This window comes from Heterodontus francisci, chromosome 19 (assembly GCF_036365525.1).
Source record: "Heterodontus francisci isolate sHetFra1 chromosome 19, sHetFra1.hap1, whole genome shotgun sequence".
In the NCBI taxonomy this organism is placed as follows: Eukaryota; Metazoa; Chordata; class Chondrichthyes; order Heterodontiformes; family Heterodontidae; genus Heterodontus; species Heterodontus francisci.
Window position 1 is genome coordinate 58,830,693 of NC_090389.1, and position 23,036 is coordinate 58,853,728.

At 43.1% G+C, this 23,036-nt stretch overlaps 1 protein-coding gene across 1 annotated transcript in view; it reads right to left on the reverse strand.

The window, feature by feature from the left end:
- Positions 1–23,036, reverse strand: part of cacna2d3a (calcium channel, voltage-dependent, alpha 2/delta subunit 3a) — a 705,663-nt gene that overhangs the window by 584,326 nt on the left and 98,301 nt on the right. Inside the window, exon 2 of the mRNA XM_068052271.1 lies at positions 22,589–22,751. Within this exon, the coding sequence (XP_067908372.1) occupies positions 22,589–22,751 (163 nt within the window). The remainder of the gene's footprint in view (positions 1–22,588; positions 22,752–23,036) is intronic.

Below are 23,036 nucleotides of genomic sequence, written 5' to 3' on the forward strand. Positions count from 1 at the left end.
GGAGGGGGTGGGCTGTCCGTCCCTGGCAATGCCTGTGCACAGGCAACTGACGCCATTTTTAAAGGGCAGCCAGCCCTGCCGGCATAATTACATTTTTAAAGATACATTCCCACAAAATTTATCAAATACATTTCTAATGCTCCTTTTCCACCCCCCCCCCAATAACAATTACATTAGCTATTTGCCCTTCCCCCCCAAAGCACACCTTTTAAAAACTGACCTTCCCCCGCCACCCCCAGACTGCACAAAGTTTAAAGTTCACCCCTTCCCACCATCTCCTACACCCATTATGTTTATTTGACCCCATCCCTCCATTGAAAATCTTAACTCCTCCGCCCCCTCCCCACCAGTGTCACACTGGCTTTCCCCAGACAAGAAATTGAGGGCACGTGAGTGTCAGCTGCCGCACTGAGGATCGCGGCGGGCCCAGAAGATTAAAGGAAAGTTTATTTAAATTTATTCACCCCGTTCATTTAAATATTGTAATTCAGTTCCCATCGCCTAGCGATGAGGGGGTTGGGGGGGGGGGAACGGGGTGTAGGCCGCCATGGAGCTTCACCACCGCTGCGAGGATCGAGCCGGGACCTCCTGGCGTCGGCCTCTGTGGCAGGTGTCTGCCGGAACAATCTTCTGCACCGCCCCCCTCCCCCCATGGAGACAGACATTGTGGGCTTGGTAAAATCCAGCCCACATTGTGATATATGATATGACACTATCCTAGTACAAATACGATGTGCTATATTAAATCTGCACAATGATCTTCTCTGGTGCTGTCAGAATTTTTGGTGGACTTTCTTTAGCTACAAAGTGCATTTTTGACCATTCTGCTGCATTCCACTTTACATTATGATGAACACTTCACAGCTTGATTCTTTTCTGACAGTCGCAGGTATTTCTGAAGAAATTCAATGTAATGTTTTTCTCTTCGAACAATGATGGATATGCTTTAACACAAGCAAGTGACAAGGCTTTATAACTGAGTAAAACTCTTGTCTTCATTGCTCTCCACCCATTTTACAGGTTTACTGTGACCAGCACCGATCCAAAGGCTGAATTTTGAGCACCAAGGTGAGAAACAGGAGCTAGGTTTGTTTTTGGGTCAGAAACCCACCTCCAGTGGCAAACTGATTGAAGACCCAATTTTCACATGGCGAAGCCCTAAATTGGTATGGATACATTTCCTGTCCAATTAGAGCCAGTGGGGGTGGGAATGGAGGTGGGCCAGATGAAGTGCGGGTCTCATTTAGACTCTGCATAGCAGCCATCACTGAGGCTGCTGACTTTCTTGAAGAACAGAACTATGGATTGTGACAAAGCCTTCCACTGATCCAAGAGGAGGTGAGATGATTCAAGAGAACCGGAGGTCAAGCAAATGTGGGAGGGCTGCCCTTCGCTTCACTGATGCAAACCTGGATCTCATGTTGGAGGCTGAGGGAGAGGAGGAGGTCCTTTACCTGGAGTGTGGCCGAAGGAGGCCACCATCTGAGACCAAGGAGGCCTGGCTCCAGACTGCTGCCACCATGAGTGGCAGAAGTGAGACAAGGAGAATTTGGATTCAGTGCTGAGAAAGGTTCAACAATCTCATACATTCTGGCAAGGTGAGTGTGACCCCCAATCCTCCAGATAGGTCTCAGGGCTTGCACCCTCCAGCAGCCACAACACCTGAGGAGCCTCAGGGCACATGCTGCTCCTGAACATAGGAAAGGTGTGTGCCCAGGGCAATTACTGACCCCTCAGAATGGCTCAGAGCCAGAGAGCTGCTGAGGACCTGTCATCACTGAGACACGCAGTTCCTAATGGGTCAGATGACATTGGAGCCAGAGGAGAGCAGTGCCTTATCTTGCTCTGTTTTGTCCTTGCAGGAGAAACACGTGCACAATGCGAGGCAGAGGGCCCGGACAGGAGGAGGGGGGCCCTTCCTCTATTGAATAACCCCCATGGAGCAGATGGCATTGGAGAAGGTCAGGATAGTGGAAGAGGAAGCAGTCTGGTCTGGCAAAACGGGAGCTCCTGGTGACCCTGGTGATTCCTGAGGACAAAGTTGTCATTAAGGGGGACAGGGCACTCCACCCCATTAGATAGCGTGTCGCACACTGAGTAACATTGGGTCGCCTCAGCACTGCAGATGTTTCCACTTTCCTTGGCTATCTCTCATCATCTGTTCTTGTGTATCCCACAGGTGCAGATGTCCAACCCAGGGCACCCTCTCCCTCTACTGCCACCGGACCTCAGCTACAAGAGGAAGAGGAGGAAGCATCTACATGCCTTACAAGCATATGCAAGGCCTCAGGAGTCACAGAAAAGAAGGCTGTACCTTGAACAGCAGTAGGCAATATGCTTCCACATGTCGGAGTTCCCTGAGGCAGTGCAGGGTCATGAGCAGAGGATGGTGGAGTTCATACAGCTCATGTATCCACCATGGCTCAGGGCTTTGTGAGTTCCTCCATAGAGAAAGAACCATATGCAGCATCACTCTGAGTGGATGCAGGAATTGTGCACTGACATCCACAGGATCTCTGAGATGCTGGGTAGGGTGGACCTGTCAGTGGAGCTGGTGGCATTGAGTTCTTTGGACAGGATGCCAGCTGCATGCACTCCAGCTGGTGTCCTCCACCAGGTATTTGGCACACCCGCCAAGGGCTGAGGATGTCATGGAGGAGGGTGGGGGTGCCACTCCTCATGGGGTGCCTTCATCATCCTCGGCGTCCTTGCCCCTTCTGATTGAGGGAGCACCTGTACAGCAGGGCCAAGTGACAGAGGCTGCCCTGCAATGATGCAGGTGCAGCAGCCTCTGGAGATGCTGTTGTGATATTGCTTTAACTCCATGAATACTAGTTAACATACTACTGAATATGTAAATAGTTTAGTATACATCATCACAGGAAGTGATGCAAGCTAATATGTGAAACAGTAGTTGGAACAATGTTAGTTAGCAGGTAGCATGTGTATTGAAGAGCTGTATTGTAATTCTGTTATTCTGTCATCAAGAACCCTTTGTTTAGTTCACTACTGACCCTCAGAGAGTTTGGTAAGTTTGTATTAAACACCAATAACACAAAAGATGCCCCCATGGACACCCCCACAACAAGGATGACCACCACATGCATCTCAGTTGCAAGCTAAGACGAGTAAGCGGCTGCTTCCACCTCCTCCGAGGCCACAAGGGGAGCGCCATGTAGGAGCGGCTGAGCGTGGAGGCCACCGCATCATGCGAAGCACTGAATGAGTCACTGGGTGTCGTCATACTGTCTAGGTGAACTGATTTCCTCTCTGTACACGTTATAAATAAGGACCCATTATGGCACACGTCTCGGACTCCTTTTATTGCTGCTGTGACAGGAAAAGTGGTACGAGGTGGTGAAAGAGATAACAGGATCCTCTGTTGTGTTTTGTACTTCACATAAACACCCCAACTACACGGGGAGGATTGGTAACTCAATTAAGTGGATTATTTTATTTGAAGAGATAAAACGATATACAACAATAACTGGGAGACTAGTTACCGTGTCTGGTCTCCAGGACTGCTCCTATCTTCTGCCTGATGATTACATGAGTATATACATCACATTCTGTCTGGTGATGCACAACAGTTTTAGATATGCCCCTTAAAGGTATACCACTACATCCCCTTTATTCTAATTTAAAGTTGTATCCTTAAATAATCAGTCCAAAGTACGGAAAGTCCTCATCAGGGAACTCCTCTTTGCTGACGATGCTGCTTTAACATTTCACACTGAAGAGTGCCTGCAGAGTCTCATCGACAGGTTTGCAGCTGCCTGCAATGAATTTGGCCTAACCATCAGCCTCAAGAAAACGAACATCATGGGGCAGGACGTCAGAAATGTTCCAACCATCAATATCGGCTCTGGAAGTGGTTCAAGAGTTCACCTACCTAGGCTCAACTATCACCAGTAACCTGTCTCTAGATGCAGAAATCAACAAGCGCATGGGAAAGGCTTCCACTGTTATGTCCAGACTGGCCAAGAGAGTGTGGGAAAATGGCGCACTGACACGGAACACAAAAGTCCGAGTGTATCAAGCCTGTGTCCTCAGTACCTTGCTCTATGGCAGCGAGGCCTGGACAACGTATGTCAGCCAAGAGCAACGTCTCAATTCATTCCATCTTCGCTGCCTCCGGAGAATACTTGGCATCAGGTGGCAGGACCGTATCTCCAACACAGAAGTCCTCGAGGCGGCCAACATCCCCAGCTTATACACACTACTGAGTCAGCGGCGCTTGAGATGGCTTGGCCATGTGAGCCGCATGGAAGATGGCAGGATCCCCAAAGACACATTGTACAGCAAGCTCGCCACTGGTATCAGACCCACCGGCCGTCCATGTCTCCGCTTTAAAGATGTCTGCAAACACGACATGAAATCCTGTGACAATGATCACAAGTCGTGGGAGTCAGTTGCCAGCGTTCGCCAGAGCTGGCGGGCAGCCATAAAGGCGGGGCTGAAGTGTGGCGAGTCGAAGAGACTTAGCAGTTGGCAGGAAAAAAGACAAAAGCGCAAGGGGAGAGCCAACTGTGTAACAGCCCCGACAAACAGATTTTTCTGCAGCACCTGTGGAAGAGCCCGTCACTCTAGAATTGGCCTTTATAGCCACTCCAGACGCTGCTCCACATACCACTGACCACCTCCAGGCACTTACCCATTGTCTCTCGAGATAAGGAGGCCAAAGAAGAAGAAGAATAATTTACACTGCATCAAGAGAAAACTGCCAAGTGTTTAAAGATACGATTATACAAAATGATAAACTTATGAGTCTCTGAAGCATAATGGTAGTTTGCTGATACACCCAGATTTGGTTACTGTGAAGTTGGTTTGAGATTGCTGTATGTTCTCACAATTCTGGTTGTCTGTAGGAGTGTTGTGCTTGGATCATGTCTTAAATCGTGTTCTACTTGCAATAGGCTCACTTGGTGTTTCTTGTTCTGATACTTCCCTGATTTGGCAACAGTTTTTTCGCAATGTCATGCCTTTGGGTGTTCGTACTTGATACAATTGTGATTCTAGATTCCATGTCCCATCAGTTGGGTGTTCTATTCATACCTTTTGTCCAATGTTTAAGTTGGGTAATTCTTTGCCCACATGCCAGTCATGTACGTCCTTCATCTTCTCTTGTTTTTTAATGAGTGCATCTCGTTATCCTGGAAGTATCGAGCAATGATGACTGGGAAGGGTTGTTTGTACTTGTCTGCTGAACAATAATTCTGCTGGTGAAGGAATGGCTGCACTGAGTGGTGTCACTCTAAATTGTAGCATTGCGATGTGAAAATCATGTTTAGTTTGCCGTCATTTTATAATTAAGGACTTTACCATACATACCATATGTTCCGCCATGCTATTGGACCTGGGCAGGGGTGGGCAAAGTCTTCATACACAGACACCAGTGTCTGTGGTAAAAAAAAAATTTGAAGTCCATGACTGGTAATTTCAGGGATGAGAAAATTCCTATGGGCTTCTTCTTACCAGCAGCTTCCGATTTTTTTTTAAAAGCTCGCCGGAAAACCACAAAGCTGTCTGAAGTTTGGAAACCTGCTCTTAGCACCTATCAGCTGTGAAACTGACAATTGCGATTTTTAAAAAATTTGGCCAACCACGAAACTGCTCTGCTGACAATTTTTGCTTTCAGCAATGGTCAAAGAGAGAGAGTGAGAGGGGGAAGAGAGAGGTGGGGCATAGAGAGAGTGGGGGCAGAGAGAGAGGGGGGCAGAGAGGGCGGCAGAGAGAGAGAGGTAGAGAGAGGGGTGGGGGACAGAGAGAGAGAGGGGCCAAAGAGAGAGGTAAGGTGCCAACAAAATGTTAATAGGCAAAATAAGGGCTCATGGAGTTGGGGGTAGTATATTAACATGGATAGAGGACTGGTTAATGGAAGCAAAGAATGGGCATAAACGAGGCTTTTTCAAATTGGCAGACAGTGAATAGTGGAGTGCCACAAGGATCAGTGCTGGGGCCTCAGCTGTTTACAATCTATATGAATGATTTAGATGAACAGACAGAGAGTAATGTATCTAAGTTTGCTGATGATACAAAGGTAGGTGGAAAGGTAAGCTGTGGGGAGGACACAGAGAGGCTGCAAAGAGATAGAGAATGGTTAAGTGACTGGGCAACAAGATGGCAGATAGAAAATAATGTAGGAAAAAGTGAAGTTATTCACTGGTTGTAAGATTGGAAAAGCAGAATGTTTTTAAAAGGTATGAAACTTGTAAGTGACATGTTCAAAGAGACATGAGTGCACTTGTACAAGAAATGCAGAAAGTTAGCATGTAGGTACAGCAAGCAATTAGGAAGGAAAATGGCATGTTGGCCATTATTGCAAGGGGATTGGAGTACAGGAATAAAGTCGTCTGCTAAAATTGTACAGGAATTTGGTGAGACCACATCTGGAGTACTGTGTGCAGTTTTGGTCTCCACATTTAAGAAAGAATATACTTGCATTGGAGGTAGTACAGTGAAGTTTCACTGAATTGGTCCCTAGGATGAAGGGGTTGTCCTTTGTTGAGAGGCTGAGTAAATTGGGCCTATATTCTCTGGAATTTAGAAGAATGAGAGGTGATCTCATTGAAACACACAAGATTCTGAAGGGGCTGGATAGCGTAGACACTGAGAGATTGTTTCTGCTGCACAGTCTTAGGATAAGAGCTGATCATTTAGGGCTGAGATGAGGAGAAATTACTCAAAGGGTTGTGAATCTTTGGAATTCTCTTCACCAAAGGGTTGTGGATGCTCCATCATTGAACACATTTAAGGCTAAGATAGACAGATTTTTGGTCTCTCAGGGAATCAAGTGATATGGCAAGCAGACAGAAAAGTGGAATTGAAGCCTAAGATCAGCCATGATTGTACTGAATGGTGGAACTGGCTTAATGGGCCATATGGTCAACTCCTGCTCCTAGTTCTTGTATTCTTGTGTACTTGAGAGAGAGGGGGGCATACAGAGAGGGGGACAGAGAGAGAGATGGGGGGGGTGCACAGACAGACAGAAAAAGGAGGGAGACAGCGATCAAGATCACACCTGACAGATGGCTATCTATCCGGAATGCTCCACATTGCTACAAGAAGTGTGTAGGCAGACTTTGATGCCTTGTGCATGCAAAATAAAAAATCAGGTATCTCACTATATCAGTGTTCAACATAGTGACGAGAAAGTATGTCAATAAATGAGTCTTCTCATTTAAAGCTTCTTCACAAAAATACACATTTGTTTTTGTTTTAATTAATAGTAAGATAAAATTTTAATGCCTTTATCTTTCCAAAATTGTCTCACCGGCCCCCTATGTAAGACAAAAATTTTAATGTGGCCCCTCATGCAAAAAGGTTCGGCACCCCTGCTCCAAGACTTTAACGTTGTGTTTTAAAGGCTAGTGTTATGAAAACGCATTTCAAAATGGCAAAAGACACTTGGGGAATATCTTGATTTCTATACTCTGGCACGCATTACTTTCACTTGGGACACAAGCTCAGTGACATGTTGAAAATTGCTGGATTATTATTTCTATATATAAATGGTGCAATTCCGCTGCTATCTATTTGGAATCACATTGTTCTAGAATTTGGACAGAGGGGAAAACAGACAAGAAAATCCAAGGAATCTCCAGAAGTCAGCACTGTAAGTTCCTCATGAATACAAGAGTACAGTGTAATGGGTTGAGTGATATTGGCAAAAATAAGATGCTGCTGACCCATGTACAATAGTTAATAAATACAACATAATGGATAGTTTTAATAAACCTTAATCTATGATGAACTGTCTATGATTCCTTAACAAACTCCATGCTGCATTTGTGGTTTACAAACTGTCGGGGAAGACATAGTAAAAAATGATGTTTCAATGACTATGTTAGAAATCGTCATGAACTGATTTTTTTTGCAAATTGGATTAAAGGACAAGTTTTACAAGTATGTCAAAGATCAGTAACTGGAATGTGCATCATTTACTATCCAGAGGGCAGATAACCTGAGTGCCCAACGTCATTTGAATGTTGTCGTATCATGTAATTATATTACATTAAAAGTGCACCTTTTCTAACAGATAAGAGCTTTGGCTTGGACATAAACTGGTTAGTCTGGAGTACGTTACGAAAGCTTTTATTTTTGTACTAAAATCTTGGACTTATGTGTGTTTTTTAAAAATCTTTAAAAAAAGGCTTGGACACCTGCAATAGTTGGAATTTCCACAATGTTTTGAAAGGAAGTTCATGACAAAAGTTGAACTTTATGGGTGCTTTTTCAAGGCAATTTCAAGGAAACTACAGGGGTTTGGCCTTCCTCGAGCAGTTTTTTTTTGGAGTGACAAGAGACACTGTGTCTGGATATGTGACCATGTTCAGGAAGGTGTTTTTCACTTTGGACCCTTTAAAAAGCCAGTGAGTTGGACAAAGAGCAGGCATTTGAAACTTTGCTTTGACTTGCCTGGAGCAAGAGAGGAAGAACCAGAAAAGTGTTACCTCTCTCTGTAAAGGAGACTTGTATCGCTTGAAAAGGAATCCTGCATTTGAAAGGTGGCATATTCCTGTTGCCTCCAGTCTCGGAAGAATTCCTGCATCCAGTATGAGTCCTGTTGCCTCTTGTGTTCTAAGAAATCCCGAAATCTGAAGAATTCTTCTACTGCTAGACTGCTACTGACCTAAGCAAACCTGTTGCTACACCCTTGATGGAAGACCTATGTGACGCCTGCTGCAGTTAAATTGCCGTGAACGCCTATCCATCACAGACTGTTCATCAACTTCGCCTGGAGATACTTGGAGTGGCATCCAACTATTCGACTCTGGGACACCTCACCGTACTGAAAACATCCTATCAGAACGTGATAAACGCAATCATTTTTCTTTTTATTCCTAAGAAACAGCTGTAAACCAAAAATCCTTTTCTCCGGTTAACCATTTAAAAAAAAATATATGTGTATGTGCATGAGGGCTAAAGAAATAAGGGGTTTTTCATATATATATATATATATAGATTTATCTCGTTAGTAGTTAAAACTTATTAGGCTGAATTTTACCAGCACTCTGACATCGGGGGTCGTGGTCGGGGGGTCCGGAATATTCTAGCAGGAGAGGCCCGCCACGATCCCTGATGCCGTACATGTCCTGCCTCATTTTACCAGCAGCGGCGGGACCTCGGTGTCGCCCTCCTGCCACTCAGCGGCGGAACCCTAATTTAAATATGTTCAGCACTACTTACCTTGCATGATTATGCATCCCGCTGTTCGTTGCTCCTCAGTTCTTGATTTTTCGCTGAACGGGCGGCTGACACGTGTCGTCCCATTCACGAATGAGAGAGACTGGTGGGACAGCAGATGAGGAAGCAACCGCTGACAGTGCTAAGTCTCTGTAAACCGGGGTCTCAATCTGCATACGGGAAGGGAGGTGGGAGGGGGGGGATGGGATTATTGGGGGCACGACTCTGCATAGTTGAAGGGAGGTGGGGGGGTGGGATTACTGGGGGCAAAGCTCTGCAGACATGAAGGGAGGCACTGCATACCCTCCCTCTGTAAACGGTGTCTGCTCTGCGCCATTGTTTGTTTGTGTGTGTGAAGTAGCAATGGCACTGTAGTCACCGTGTGTGTGGGGAGGGTGCCAGAAACGGTAGGAGTGTAAAGGTTATTTGGCTGGTGCAGGCAACTGTGCAGCTGGTAGAATCTTTATGTGACCATGCTCTGCCACTCTTAGTGTGAGCGAAGATGAGCAATGCCATGCCAGGCCACATTGTTAATCCATGAAAGCATCTGATGTACCTGTCAACAACAATGCCTGCCGTGTTAGGAACCTTCGAATAAGTGAAGGATACAACTTTATTTGTCACATGGAGATGGGTATGGCTCATCCTAGATTGTGTGATCCGCTTCTCCTGAGGATCCATATGTGCCGCATGCAAAACCAATAGGCAGGTGCAGTCCACGTAGAGGCCCCGGTTGTGAGCAGCAGCCCCCAAGGGGAGCTCGCCACTATAGAACACTGCACATGTACAGGTCCCACATGACATACCAGTGGATGATCGTTCATCCTCTTCCAGCAGTGGACCCTTTGACGCCAAATGGCCCCACAGCTACTTACCTCCTCTGCCACCTCCGGCCAGGCTGCCTTGGTCGGGCGGGAGGGACTCTTCTTACCATCGCTAGGGAAAAGGACCTCCCGCTTTATTCATGCAGCCTGGAGGAGAGTGAGCAGGGAAGCATCGCTGAACTGTGAGGCCATCCTAGAGTTCCCCTCTGCCATCTTCGGTTTTTGCTCTGGTCCTTTAAATGCAAAGGTGATTCCACAGCGTAACTGCTCCAACTTCTGGCTGCAAGGTTTTTCTTGCACATGTTTGAAAACTACTGCAGGACTAGTGATGAAATCTGTGCTGTTGTCCTGGTTTTTCATCTACGATTGACCAACACATGTTCATGTACACTTTGCTTCTGCAGCAGCTGATCATAATTATTGATGTAATATTTCTGGTTTGCAATGCAGCTAGAATATAATTATATTTTCCTGATTCTTTAAGAAGTACTTTTAATTCCAGTTACATGTCTTTTCACATAACTGTTAGCAGCGAGATGAATACAGAATCCAAATGCATATTAGTCTGCGGCTTTTCACAGTCAGGTGATTACAAGCCCATAGTATGTAGATATTCTTAAATTATACTTTTATTTCTGTTGTGTATTTCCCTTTTATGATACAATTCAGTCTCACATCCTGGCATGTACAAAATTAAGATCATTCACCCAGGTGCAGCACCCCTACAAGAAGGAATGTTACAATTGAGTAGAAGAAGAGGATCTCAACTTCACAAGAAACTGAGACAAAGCAGAATAAGTATGTGGCAGCAAAACAGAAAGTGCTGGGGTAACTCAGCAGGTCTCGCAGCACAGTTAACATTCTCCAGAACTTTATGCTTTGCTGCCAGATTGACAGCATCCCAACTCTTCAATCTCTCTTAAATAGGGCCCCAGCACCTGCTACACAGCTGAGCCAACATCCATCATGTAATGTGTGGCGGGGGGAGGGGGGACGGCGCTTCGTGATGCTAATGAGCCCCTGCGTGAAAGTAAGGGGCTCAGCAGCGGCCGCTGAACGCAAGCGGACTGCCGACTTCAAAGCGCGCTACCATGAGTTGCGGCAGGCCAGTAAAATCCAGCCCATTATTTCTTTTCTAATAAATAGTTAATGTCAAATAGTTGTTGTTTAAAGAAACCTGGTTTGGTGTACTTTATTCTGGGGACAAATAAATTATTTAATTTGGCTATTCTTCGGCAGGTGGGAACATTTTTTGATATGCTATGACCAGTGGAGTAGTGGGATTGAATTAACAGTGCATTACTCCCGCCTTGGTCGTAACAAGTACACTCTTACAGATAATGACTAAACATTCATAACTGAATAATACATGCACTAACAACTCCTCAACTTTTTGCCGAAAAGCTTTTGTTAATAATTATCTTGACAGAGCTGGATCGGAATTGACAGTGATAGACTGAGATACAGACATGTGAATTTAAGAGAATCACTTTATTGGAGGAACTGAAAGGTGCTCCTTATTCGTAATCGTGTTTATCTACTTTTATTATTAGCTTTGGTGAGTAAATTACATTTTAGACCATGAGAGATTCTGTTGTTTCTGTATTTTAAAATCTGGGACCTAATTTAACAGCCTGTCAAGATGAATAAACTAGTCTTGGCTACCTACTGTTCATCTCTCTATTCCTTTTGTCCCACTCTGCTTTTCTGTTTTACATGACTCTTCTGAAGTACTATCTGTTCCATCCTACAAAATTCTCCTGATTTGGAGATCACTGTCCTTTTGTTGGCTGCCCTGTCTTCAGACACATATTACAAGCAGGTGGAGAAGTTACACAAACATTGGCCATCACAGGTTAAATTATCTTGTGACAATAGCAGTGTGAGAAATGGTCCATCTTCCTATTGCTGATTTTTCTACTGCCTCTCCTCAATAACCACAATAACAATCCTCTCCTTGAGTTTCATGGTTTATTGGTTGAATTTGCACTCCTGACACAATATGAATCCATAGAGGTTATCTGATAAGGTCCACCTACCACACCGTGACATGGTACAGCTAGCTCTATTCTGTCAAAAAAAGTAATTTGCATTGGCATTGTGTACTATTTTGCTTGCTTGCTAACTAATACAGTTATCCTGTTCTCCATTGGTGTTTGTATGCTTAGCTACTTTATTTATAGGGGAAATGTGTTTAAAATCGGATAGTGTTTGGATGGCATAAGATTGGCCAGACACTTTACATACAGATTAATTACCTGCATGTCCGCGGCTGAGTCAATAATTTTGTCAAATGTCTGTGGTGCAACATGCCTATCCCTGTACCTGGGATAGTGTGGTGTTGAGGTAGTATGGTCATCTCCCCACTAGTCCCACATCAAATTGACCCCATTATATTGGGGTCCGTTGTCCGAAACAACTTCTTGCAGTGCCCCAAAACATGCTAAAAAATTAAACTCAATGCATTTGCCATGGCTGTGCTGGATGGACAGTACTTCTTTTTTCAGAAGTTCTCAAAGACACAAGGCTTTCTGTGCAAAATTCAGTTACGTATGGCGAAAGAAAATTGAATAAACCTAAGCAATGTTGAAAATTACTTTTATCTATGGGTTGGGCATTGCGCTAATGCCCTCCAGTGTCCTAGCATCCATTCATGCACTTTGGGGGTTGGAGTGAAGATCTGAGCCTGCACTGGTGGAAGATGAAGGAGTCATGGCAGCTTCTAGGAAAGTGAGCGCATACACGGAGGAAGCTCTTGGTGTGGTCACAGACCAGTTGAACATTGAGGGAGTGGAAATCCTTCCTGTTGATGAATCTCACCGGCTGGTCACTGGGTGGTGTCATGGGTTTTGTTGTGTTATCTTAAGCAACACAAGGACATGCGTGGATTCCAGTTTATTGAAGATCTCTAGAAGGTTTATTAACAGCTAGCTGGTGTATACAATACAGAGCAAACTACATACAGAACCTTCGTCTAGGGTGTTACAGTTGCAGAGTGACAATGGCTTCGAGTCACATGACTCAAATACTGGGTTCAAGTTTTAATGGATCGAGGTTGTTATGTGGATGGTGTAGAAGCGCCCTGCATGTTCTGGTGCCCAGGGCCCAAGATTCTGCTCTGTCTGAAGTCTCAAAACATGACTGAAAAGTCATTATCTACCATGTAGTTTCCCCAGAACATGATAAAGCATGGCCTAAATCCAACAGGGCGTGATGGATGCTGACTGAAGATTATTATTCCTGTACCATGCAGCAACAGATTACAATTCATGGATGGCAGGTATTATTTACTAGAACTGGCTCAAATTCATGCCATTAATTCTAGATTTATACCATCAATCAGAAGAACTTGGAACTTTAACTCTTCTTTTAAGGGAACTTCCATATTTACCCATTAGAATTGAATGTGTTATCGACTTAGGAATATGGGAACATAGGAGCAGGAGTAGACCATTTGGCCCTTCAAGCCTGCCCAGCCATTCAATAAGATCATGGCTGATCTGCCCCAGATCTCAACTCCATTTTTGTAGCTGATCATCCGCTTCAATGGCTTTTTTCCACACTATCCTCATACCCACTTATGTCATTTGTATTTAGAAATCTGTCAATCTCTGCTTTAAACATACTCAATGATTGAGCTTCCACAGCCCTCTGGGGTAGAGAATTCCAAAGGGTCACAACCCTCTGAGTAAAGAAATTTTTCCTCATCTCTGTCCTAAGTGGCTTCCCACTTATTTTGAAATTGTGTCCCCTGGTTCTAGACTCCCCAACCAGGGGAAACATCTTACCTGCATCTACCCTGACTATCCCTTTAAGTATTTTGTAAGTTTCAATGAGATCACCTCTCATTCTACGAAACTCTAGAGAATACAGGCCCAGTTTCCCCAATCTAGCTTCATAGGACAGTCCCGCCATCCTGGTAACAAGTCTGGTGAATCTTCGTTGCACTCCCTCTATGGCAATAATATCCTTCCTAAGGTAAGGGGACCAAAACTGCACAAGGTGCAGTCTAACCAAGGTTCTATACAATTGAAGCAAGAATTCATGACTCCTGTACTCAAATCCTCTTGCAATAAAGACTAACATACCATTAGCCTTCTTAATTGCTTGGTGCACCTGCATGTTAGCTATCAGTGACTTATTGACAAGGACACCCAGTTCCCTTTGTACATCTACACTTTCTAATCTCTTACCATTTAATAAATACTCTGCACATCTGGTCCTCCTACCAAAGTGGATAACCTTTTCCACATTATATTCCATCTGCCACGTTCCTTCCCACTCACTAACTCTGTCCAAATCCCCTTGAAGCCGCTTTGCATCTTCCTCACAACACACATTCCCACCTAGTTTTCTGTCAGCCGCGAACTTGGAAATAGTACATTTGGTCCCCACATCCACATCATTGATATATATTGTGAACAGCTGGAGCCCAATCACTGATCCCTGCGGCACCCCTCTAGTCACAGCCTGCCAACTTGAGAATGAGCCGTTTATTCCTATACTCTCTGTTTTCTGCCTGTTAACCAAACCTTAATCCATGCCAATATATTATCTCCTATCCCATGTGCTTTAACTTTGCTAACCAACTTCCTGTGGGGGACTTTATCAAAGGCCTTCTGAAAATCCAAATATACCTTGTTGTTATGATCCAGTAGTTTTTTTTTCTGGATGAATGCAGTGTGTCTTTAAGGCTGGAAAAATAGCTGTACTGCTTTAAGGCAGCAAGCTCTAAAGACTGAGGCAAAGAATGCATTCTCATTGCCATGGATACAGCCACTCGGACTGAGCATCGAGAGATACACTTGTTACAATTTAATTTTGAACTGGCTTATATTGCAAACAGACTGTTCTAAGAGAGGACACCGACAGACTGCTGTGTGTTAGCACCTGAAAGAAGGGCTCTCAGCCCATTTAAACTGAAGAAAGAGAATTTAGTCTGTTTGTTTATTATTCTCTCAAAATTCTAAAAAAAAGTCAAGCCAAACCAGAGATCTATAATAATTTAAACTGAAGGAAGGGAAGTTAGACTGTGACACTCTTTTATCCCTCAAAAATTCTAAAGATTGATTCTATTGAAAGTGGTTGCGAGTTGTTGATCTAAATTGGCTATCACTGGAGAAGGAAAGCATCACTTACTGCTGGAATTAGCTACGGACTGTTATACTGTTGAAGAATCTTCTTTCTCCCCATTGGACGGCTGTGAGGTCTTTAAGCATCCTTGGACTTTTTCACCTCCGGCAGGAGCGTAAATTTGCAAGGATTCTAATTTTTCTATTTTAAATGCTGTTTATATCTTTGTAGTGTTTAAGAATTTAGTTTTTCTAATTAAACAGTTAATTTGTTGATTTAAAGACACCTGGTTTGGTTAGCTTCATTCGGGGGTTAATAGATGATACAATTTGGCTGGGTCTTTCTTTAATTTGGAAAGTTTAAGATGATATGCTAGGCGATCTGTGGAGGGACAGGACTGAATTAACAGTGCGTTTCTCTTACCACAATCAGAACCGTATATTTTGATTGGGGGCTTTGAGTGGAGTGGTCGGTCGTAACAACTCCACCGACTTCCCTTTATCACTCTGTTAGTAACATCCTCAAAAAATTCCAACAGGTTCATCAAACAAGATTTCCTATTCAGAAGTCCATGTTGACATTGCCTAATCAGATCATTATTATCCAAGTGTCCATTTATCACATCCTTTAGAATAAATTCTAGCATTTTCCCAACGACTGATGTAAACCTAACAGGTCTGTAATTCCCTGTTTTCTCTCTCCCTCCCTTCTTAAACAGAGGTGTGACATTTGTGACCTTACAATCTGCAGGAACCGCTCCAGAATCTATAGAATTTTGGAAGATGATCACCAATGCATCCACTATCTCCATAGCTACCTCTTTCAAAACTCTGAGATGTAGAATATCAGGTCCTGGGGACTTATCAACCTTCAGCCCCATAATTTCTCCAATACAACCTTCTTACTAATACTCATTTCCTTCAATTCCTCATTCCCCCTAATCACTTGGATATCTAATTCTGGGAGATTTCTTGTATCTTCCTCAGTGAAGACAGATACAAAGTAATCATTTAGCTTCTCTGCCATTTCTCTATTCCCCATTATAAATTCTCCTGACTCTGTCTGTAATGGACCCACATTTGTCTTAGCCAGTCATTTCCTTTTTATGTACCTATAGAAGCTTTTACAATCAGTTTTTATGTTTTTTGCTAGTTTACATTCATATTCAATTCCCCTTTTATTTCTCAGTTTCTTCGTCCTCCTTTGCTGTATTCTAAAATCCTCCCAATCCTCAGGTTTACTACTATTCCTGGCAACTTTATCAGCCTTTTCTTTTAATCTTATACAATCTTTAACTTCCTTTGTTATCCACAGTTGACGACCTTTACTTTTGGGTTTTTTTTGTGCCTTGAAGGAATGTAACCTATGTATTGCCTATTCTTATGACCCGGTGAGAAAGAGATAGGGTTCCCTCTCAGCCTTAGAACCATTGAAAGGTTACAGCACAGAAAGAGGCCATTCGGCCCATCGTGTCTGCGCTGGCTGAAAAAGCTAGCCGCCCATTCTAATCCCACCTTCCAGGGCCTGGTCTGTAGCCTGCAGGTTACAGCACTTCAGGTGCATGTCCAGGCACCTTTTAAATGAATTGAGGGTTTCTGCTTCCACCACCAATCCGGGCAGCGAATTCCAGACACCCTTCACCCTCCAGGTGAAAAAGCTTTTCCTCATGTCCCCTCTAATCCTTCTACCAATCACCTTAAATCTGTGCCTCCTGGTAATTGACCTCTCTGTTTCACCTGGTCTTACCATAACAGGGTTTAATTTTAAACACACCTTTTTTTTTGCTCCCCCTTAGTGAATCATTGTTCACTAACTTCCAATTATAAGGCAAAGAAACTAGCCAAACAGGTTTTCTTAGGTTTAAAGAAAAAGGTTGAACTTTATTAAATTTAAACTCTAATTTGGTTAACGCCTACGGATACACGACGCGCCCAATCTCGCATGCATATGCGATACACACATGCAGATAGAGACAGAAAAGAGTCATAGAGAGATACAGCACTGAAACAGGCCCTTTGGCCCACCGAGTTTGTGCCAACCAACAACCACCCAGTTATACTAATCCTACATTATTCCCATATTCCCGACCACATCCTCACCTTCCCTCAATTTTCCTACCACCTACCTACACTAGGGACAATTTATAATGGCCAATTTACCAATCAACCTGCAAGTCTTTGGCTGTGGGAGGAAACTGGAGCACCCAGCGGAAACCCACGCGGTCACAGGGAGAACTTGCAAACTCCGCACAGGCAGTACCCAGAACTGAACCCGGGTCGCTGGAGCTGTGAGGCTGTGGTGCTAACCACTAGACCACTGTGCTGAAGAGCATAAGAAATAAAGTGCAAAAGCTGAAGGCAATATCTGAAGATGGTTTTGGTTACTGTTCTTCGAGCTTGCTGTAGAGTTCTTGATTGTAGGTAGGTCTTGCTTTTCGTTGGGGCCCAGTATTCTTCTTAAACCTTGTTCGATGTAGGAGATCTTTCTCTCTTGAAGTTCATGTGTCCTCAGTGGGTCCAGAGGCTTGTGAGAAAGAGATGGGAACAGACAGACAGGAGAGATCTTCTTTAGTCCAGGAGCGTTCTGCAGTTCAATCTGTTTGTACGGTTCAGAAAAGGCTGCGTTTGCTGACAATGCAATCACTAGGTTGCACAGTACTTGCACATGTGCAAATGCAGGCTCTTCAACTGGAACGTCAGTGTTTGCGACATTCAGGCAGCTGCCAGGATTAAAGATGGCGCTGCTCAATTTATCACAGGAAATGCTAATGGCTAGATCGTTCTAGCAAACTAACCTTACATTAAGTTGGATGGAAGCCCAGTAATATGCTACGATGTAGTTATTAGATATTAACTGTAATCTTCAGATCCATTTAATATTCCAGTAATCCTATTAAATACAAAAGGAACTTATGATTGAATTTCCATTGGAAGATAGTGAATTGGAAACCCGATCAATGGAAAAGAAATTCAGGCAGAGTATATAATGTGCTGCCAATTCGTTATTGTGATTTGTTTATATAGCTGGCCAGGACTGATTTCACCCATACGCAGTACTAGCTCCCACCCCACTGGTCGCTCCCCCACCTCGGCAAGTCGCTTTCTCCCCCTCCTCCCCACCGGCTGCTTCCCCCCTCTCAGCCGCTGGCTCCAGACCTCACTGCTTCCCCGCACTTCCCTGGCTGATTGTTCCCCGCTCATGCCACCCCATTCTCCGGCCCTCTGGCTGCTTGCTCCACACTTCTTCTCCATCCCCCCCACCCGGCCGTTAGTTACAGACCACACCACTTCCCTCCTCTTGGCCACTCGCTCCCGCGTTTCATCAATCACCAGACGCCGCCCGAAGAAGCCAGGTGGGCCACAATGGGTGATGTAGGAGCGAGTCACCGGGAAGAGGGAAGCTCGCAGCTGGGGGGTTGGTGGGGGAAGCGGGACCACGCGACCAGAGAGCGGGGTTGCGCGAGTGGGGAACAATTGCCCAGGGAGTAGGGGGGAACAGTGAGGTCTGGGGCGAGCGACTGAAAGGAGGAAACTTTGAGGCCTGGAGCGAGTTGCTGAGGGGGGAGAGAGACCAGGGGGTGGGAGTCAGTGACAGGGAGCGAGCTCCAGCCTCAAAGTTGCCCATTCAACCACTTCCTCCAGCCGAGTGGGGGGCTGGATACTCGATGACGCCTTATCATACATGTGCGAAGATGGAGCAGGCACAGATATGCGTTGGCGTAATCCCACTCATGTGCCACTTAGTCCTGGCTAGAAGTAGCTGTACATGTGCCCAGCTTGGCGCACTCTGATGACATCAGTGGGCTGCTGCGTTGTCAGGAATCACTTTGTTCAGAAAAACCAGGTTAGCAAACAGGCTAGTCACGTGACCAGCTGGATGTTTGTGGATTCGCCCATCCCAGCAGTCATCCTGAAATTTGAGCTCCGTCACCTTCAATGTCTGGTGCTCAAAGTCCATTGTGGGTTATATTGAATAAAGGAAATAACCCCTTTGTCTTCACAAGCACTGTCTGTTAATATGCAAATGTCTTTCCAGCCAAGGGCCTGGTAATTTTTTTAAAACAAGTCCTTTTCTCATTTCAGCAACAGTTTCCAAATCAATGTGCATATGACAAAATTAATATGCCTCATTCTTGGCAGGTCTGCATGACACTATGTACTGTCATACCTTTTGATGTATTTATCCAATCCACCTCAGCCAATTTGCCCCTCCTACCTTCATAATTTCCTTTGTTCAAATTTAACACCTTGGCTTCAGATTGAACTACCTCACTTTCAAACATAATGTAAAATTCTATCATATTATGATCACTCATCCCTAAAGGTTCGTTTACAACAAGATTATTAATTAGCCCTTTCTCATTACATAATATTAGATCGAAAATAGCCTGTTCTCGAGTCAGTTCATCAACATAATGCTCTGGAAAACCATCCCTAACACACTCCAGAAACTCATCCTCCACACCGTTAGTGCTCATTAGGTTTACCCAGTCTATATGCAGATTGACGTCATCCATAATTACTGTATTACCCATGCTACACGCTTCTCGAATTTCTTGCTTAATGCCGTGCCCCACAGTTCCACTACTGTTTGGTGGCCTATAAACAATTCCTACCAATGTTTGATGCCTCTTGCTGTTTCGTAGCTCCACCCAAACAGATTCCACATTTTGTTCTTCTGATCTGAGATCCTCCCTTACGAATGTACTAATCTACTAATTAGACATCTTTAATACTCTCATGTCAGCCTCCCAACCTTCATCTGATAAAATTCAGTTTTTCAAGCAGTCCGCCACCCACATCTAAGTCCACACACTGCCACTCACACACCAGCCCATTTCTCACCAACCTCCATATCTTCAAAACTGTCATCTTTTGCCATATAGGTTCTACAATTTTTTGCATGGCATGTAGCTGAAAGCACAAGCTGCTAATGTCACTGGGAGAGAAACAGGGCATCCGGGACCTGAGTGAACAGGGCAAGCAACTGTGTATCTCCTTAACCAATCAGATAGAAGGATTGTGAAATTAACAGCTCAGGGACAGAGAAAGAAGTGTAAATTAGAGTTGGTAAATACAAAGTAAAATCAGATACAGAAAGATAAAGAGAGGGAAAGAAGGATTGGATACAAAGAAAAATGAAACAGAAATGACAAGTAATAACAAAAATTACTTTTAAAAAAATCTCCAAATATTAAAACCTGAAGGAGAGAGATTCCACACTTGTAATATTTAGCATTCAGTGCCAGACAGCTTGTTTGGCAATAATTAACACTTATCACATCACTAAGAGGGTACTTAAACTACAATGGACAACACCTAACTTGCTCTGGTGAGTTTATAGTTTGCATCAACTGCGCAAACACAGCAACTTCAAGCCATTCAATGCATCTCAATGGTGAGGCAGACAGTAAGGTGTCGTTTTCATGAAGCTAACGGTGAAGTGGTACCATTTGGACAGCAACTTGAATTCAGCTGTGCATCAGTCCATTGCTTGACGTTGCGGCATTATTTTGACAAGAAAATCTAAGCTGTTGTATAAGTGATAACACGACACCTGCCCATTTATCATACCACAGGCCCAGTCTGCTATTTGTCAGTTGGTTCCATCAGGTGCCTATTAGAATGTCCAAGAAAATTTAGGGGCCCACCAATTTATAGCAATTCGGAAGCAAAATGGATCAACTTGAATATGACAACAATTTAACATATCCTGCTACTCTGTTAATGCACTTTCAGAGAAAGAAAATGTCAGTTGGCTTTCCATGTATGCCAATGTACCAGAAGGGGTTGCTTTGGATAGCTGAGTGTCAGGAGCAGATTCTTGAACATTTTTAATAAACTTGGGCCTGTTTTCAGGGATGGGTAAAATTGCATTGTTGTAGCTGTAAATCAGTTTGAAAGGCCAATAAAGTGGCAGAATTGTAAGTTTTGATAAAGGCACAAGATCAACCCTTATCATGGGTATATAGAAAGGAATATAGGAAAAACAGAAGTAGACCATTTAGCCCCTCCAGCCTGCTCTACCATTCAATGAGATCAATATGCGACCTCACTCCTGATACCCGTCTTTGCTCCATATTCCATAATACCTTTGGATAACTAAAATCTATCAATCTCAGAATTAAAATTTGCAATTGAGCTAGTATCAATTGCCATTTTCAGAAGAGAATTCCACCCCTTGTGTTTGACATGTTTTAAAATTTGCTGAGAATGTGATTTAAAAAAAAAAGGAAGTGCTACTGTAGATTGTGTTAACTCATCCATACAACAGGCAGTGTGACTGTGCCTTGACAAGCGAACTCATCTATGGCCCACGAGCAGTTAAAAGATAGATATTAGAAATCTTCATCATAACTACTTTGCAAGTTAATGGTACTATTAAAATGAAATTCTTTTAGAATGGATTATGCAGTAGATAACCTCTATTAAGGTAATTTTTGCCTATAATTTAAATATGGTCAAGGTGAAGAATACTATAATACCATGTTTTTTTGCATGACTGAAAAAGGAACTATAAGTCACAAATGCCAAAAAAAAATAAGCAAGTTAAATGGTATTTCACTTGAGTGAAAGAATGTCTGTAGCACTCTCTCAATGGTGCAATATTCTATTCATTTCATGGGTGATTTCTTCTATGTTTCATAACGTTCCTTGCAAATCAGAACATTAAGTGACAATTCACTACAGGGAACTATCACATTGCCAGGCAGTGAAATTATCATTTGCAGCTGTGATATAACTATTTAATTCACAATGAACCAAGAGTTTTGACAAACTAAATATCTGAATACTACACTTTTCAAAAATCAGTGATTTGATAAATAAAAACAAAATGATTTTAAGTCACACATAATATATTCCATATAATCTTTCTTTCCCAAATCAAATACAGACTGATGAATGTCTGAATGTGATTACAAGGCAGTAATTTAATTTACATGACATCATGAACTATGTCAGACAATCTTCAGCAATTAAGAACCATCATTTAAATATAAGAAACACAAAGCCAGAGAATACACTACTTCCTTGAAATCATTCCAGTGTATTATTAATATGGTTTATTATATCAGATATGGGGTGAACAGGGGATTATATTACTGTTTATTGCAGACATTGCTGTATGCATGATGACGTATACTCATGAGGATTATCTGTTGTAGCATGATTGTAGCATGTTAACCAAGAAATAAATCTACAACTGTATCATAGAGAAATTGAAGATTTAATGCATGAATACAATGTAATTACTCAAAACTGCCCACATTCTGGAGATTGCTGTCCAATTGGCTGCCACTATGAATTGTGAGTAAATTTAAAGAACTTAAACTTGAACACTGTTATTGGTTTATATACGTCTTTCTGTTTGAAACACAAAGCAGTTAGTTTTAAACCTATGGCTGAATGCAATTAAATCTTTCTAATGTTAATCATCTAACCAATATAAAATACATGTGTTAGCAAAAGCAAAGCGAAGAGAAACAATATACAATTGTGAAATACCTTTGTTGTACTTGTTCGTTGGTATCTGGACATCACTTAAGCTGATGTTGACAGGCAAATTATTAAAATGTTCATTGGGTTCCAAAATAAATTCCTTCCCAAGTTCCACATAGTTGCCATTTTCGTCCTTTTCATTTATTAAAACAGCATTGAAGTATTCATACTGAAAACAAAATAAGTTCATTATGAATAATCAATTCAATTAAAGCCATGCAGAAAACACAAGAAGCACATGACCATAACAAAATAATAGCATCACATTTTAGCCAGCGGGGGCAGATACACATTTGTTTTTGCTTCACATTATAGCATAAAATATCAGACATCTTAAATAGTGCTAATGTAACAATCTAAGAAAACTACGCTACTAACAAATATTTTGGACGTAGAGAAATATACAGCATCTCCAGAAATAATTAACCCCACACAAAATGTTATTAATGTTATT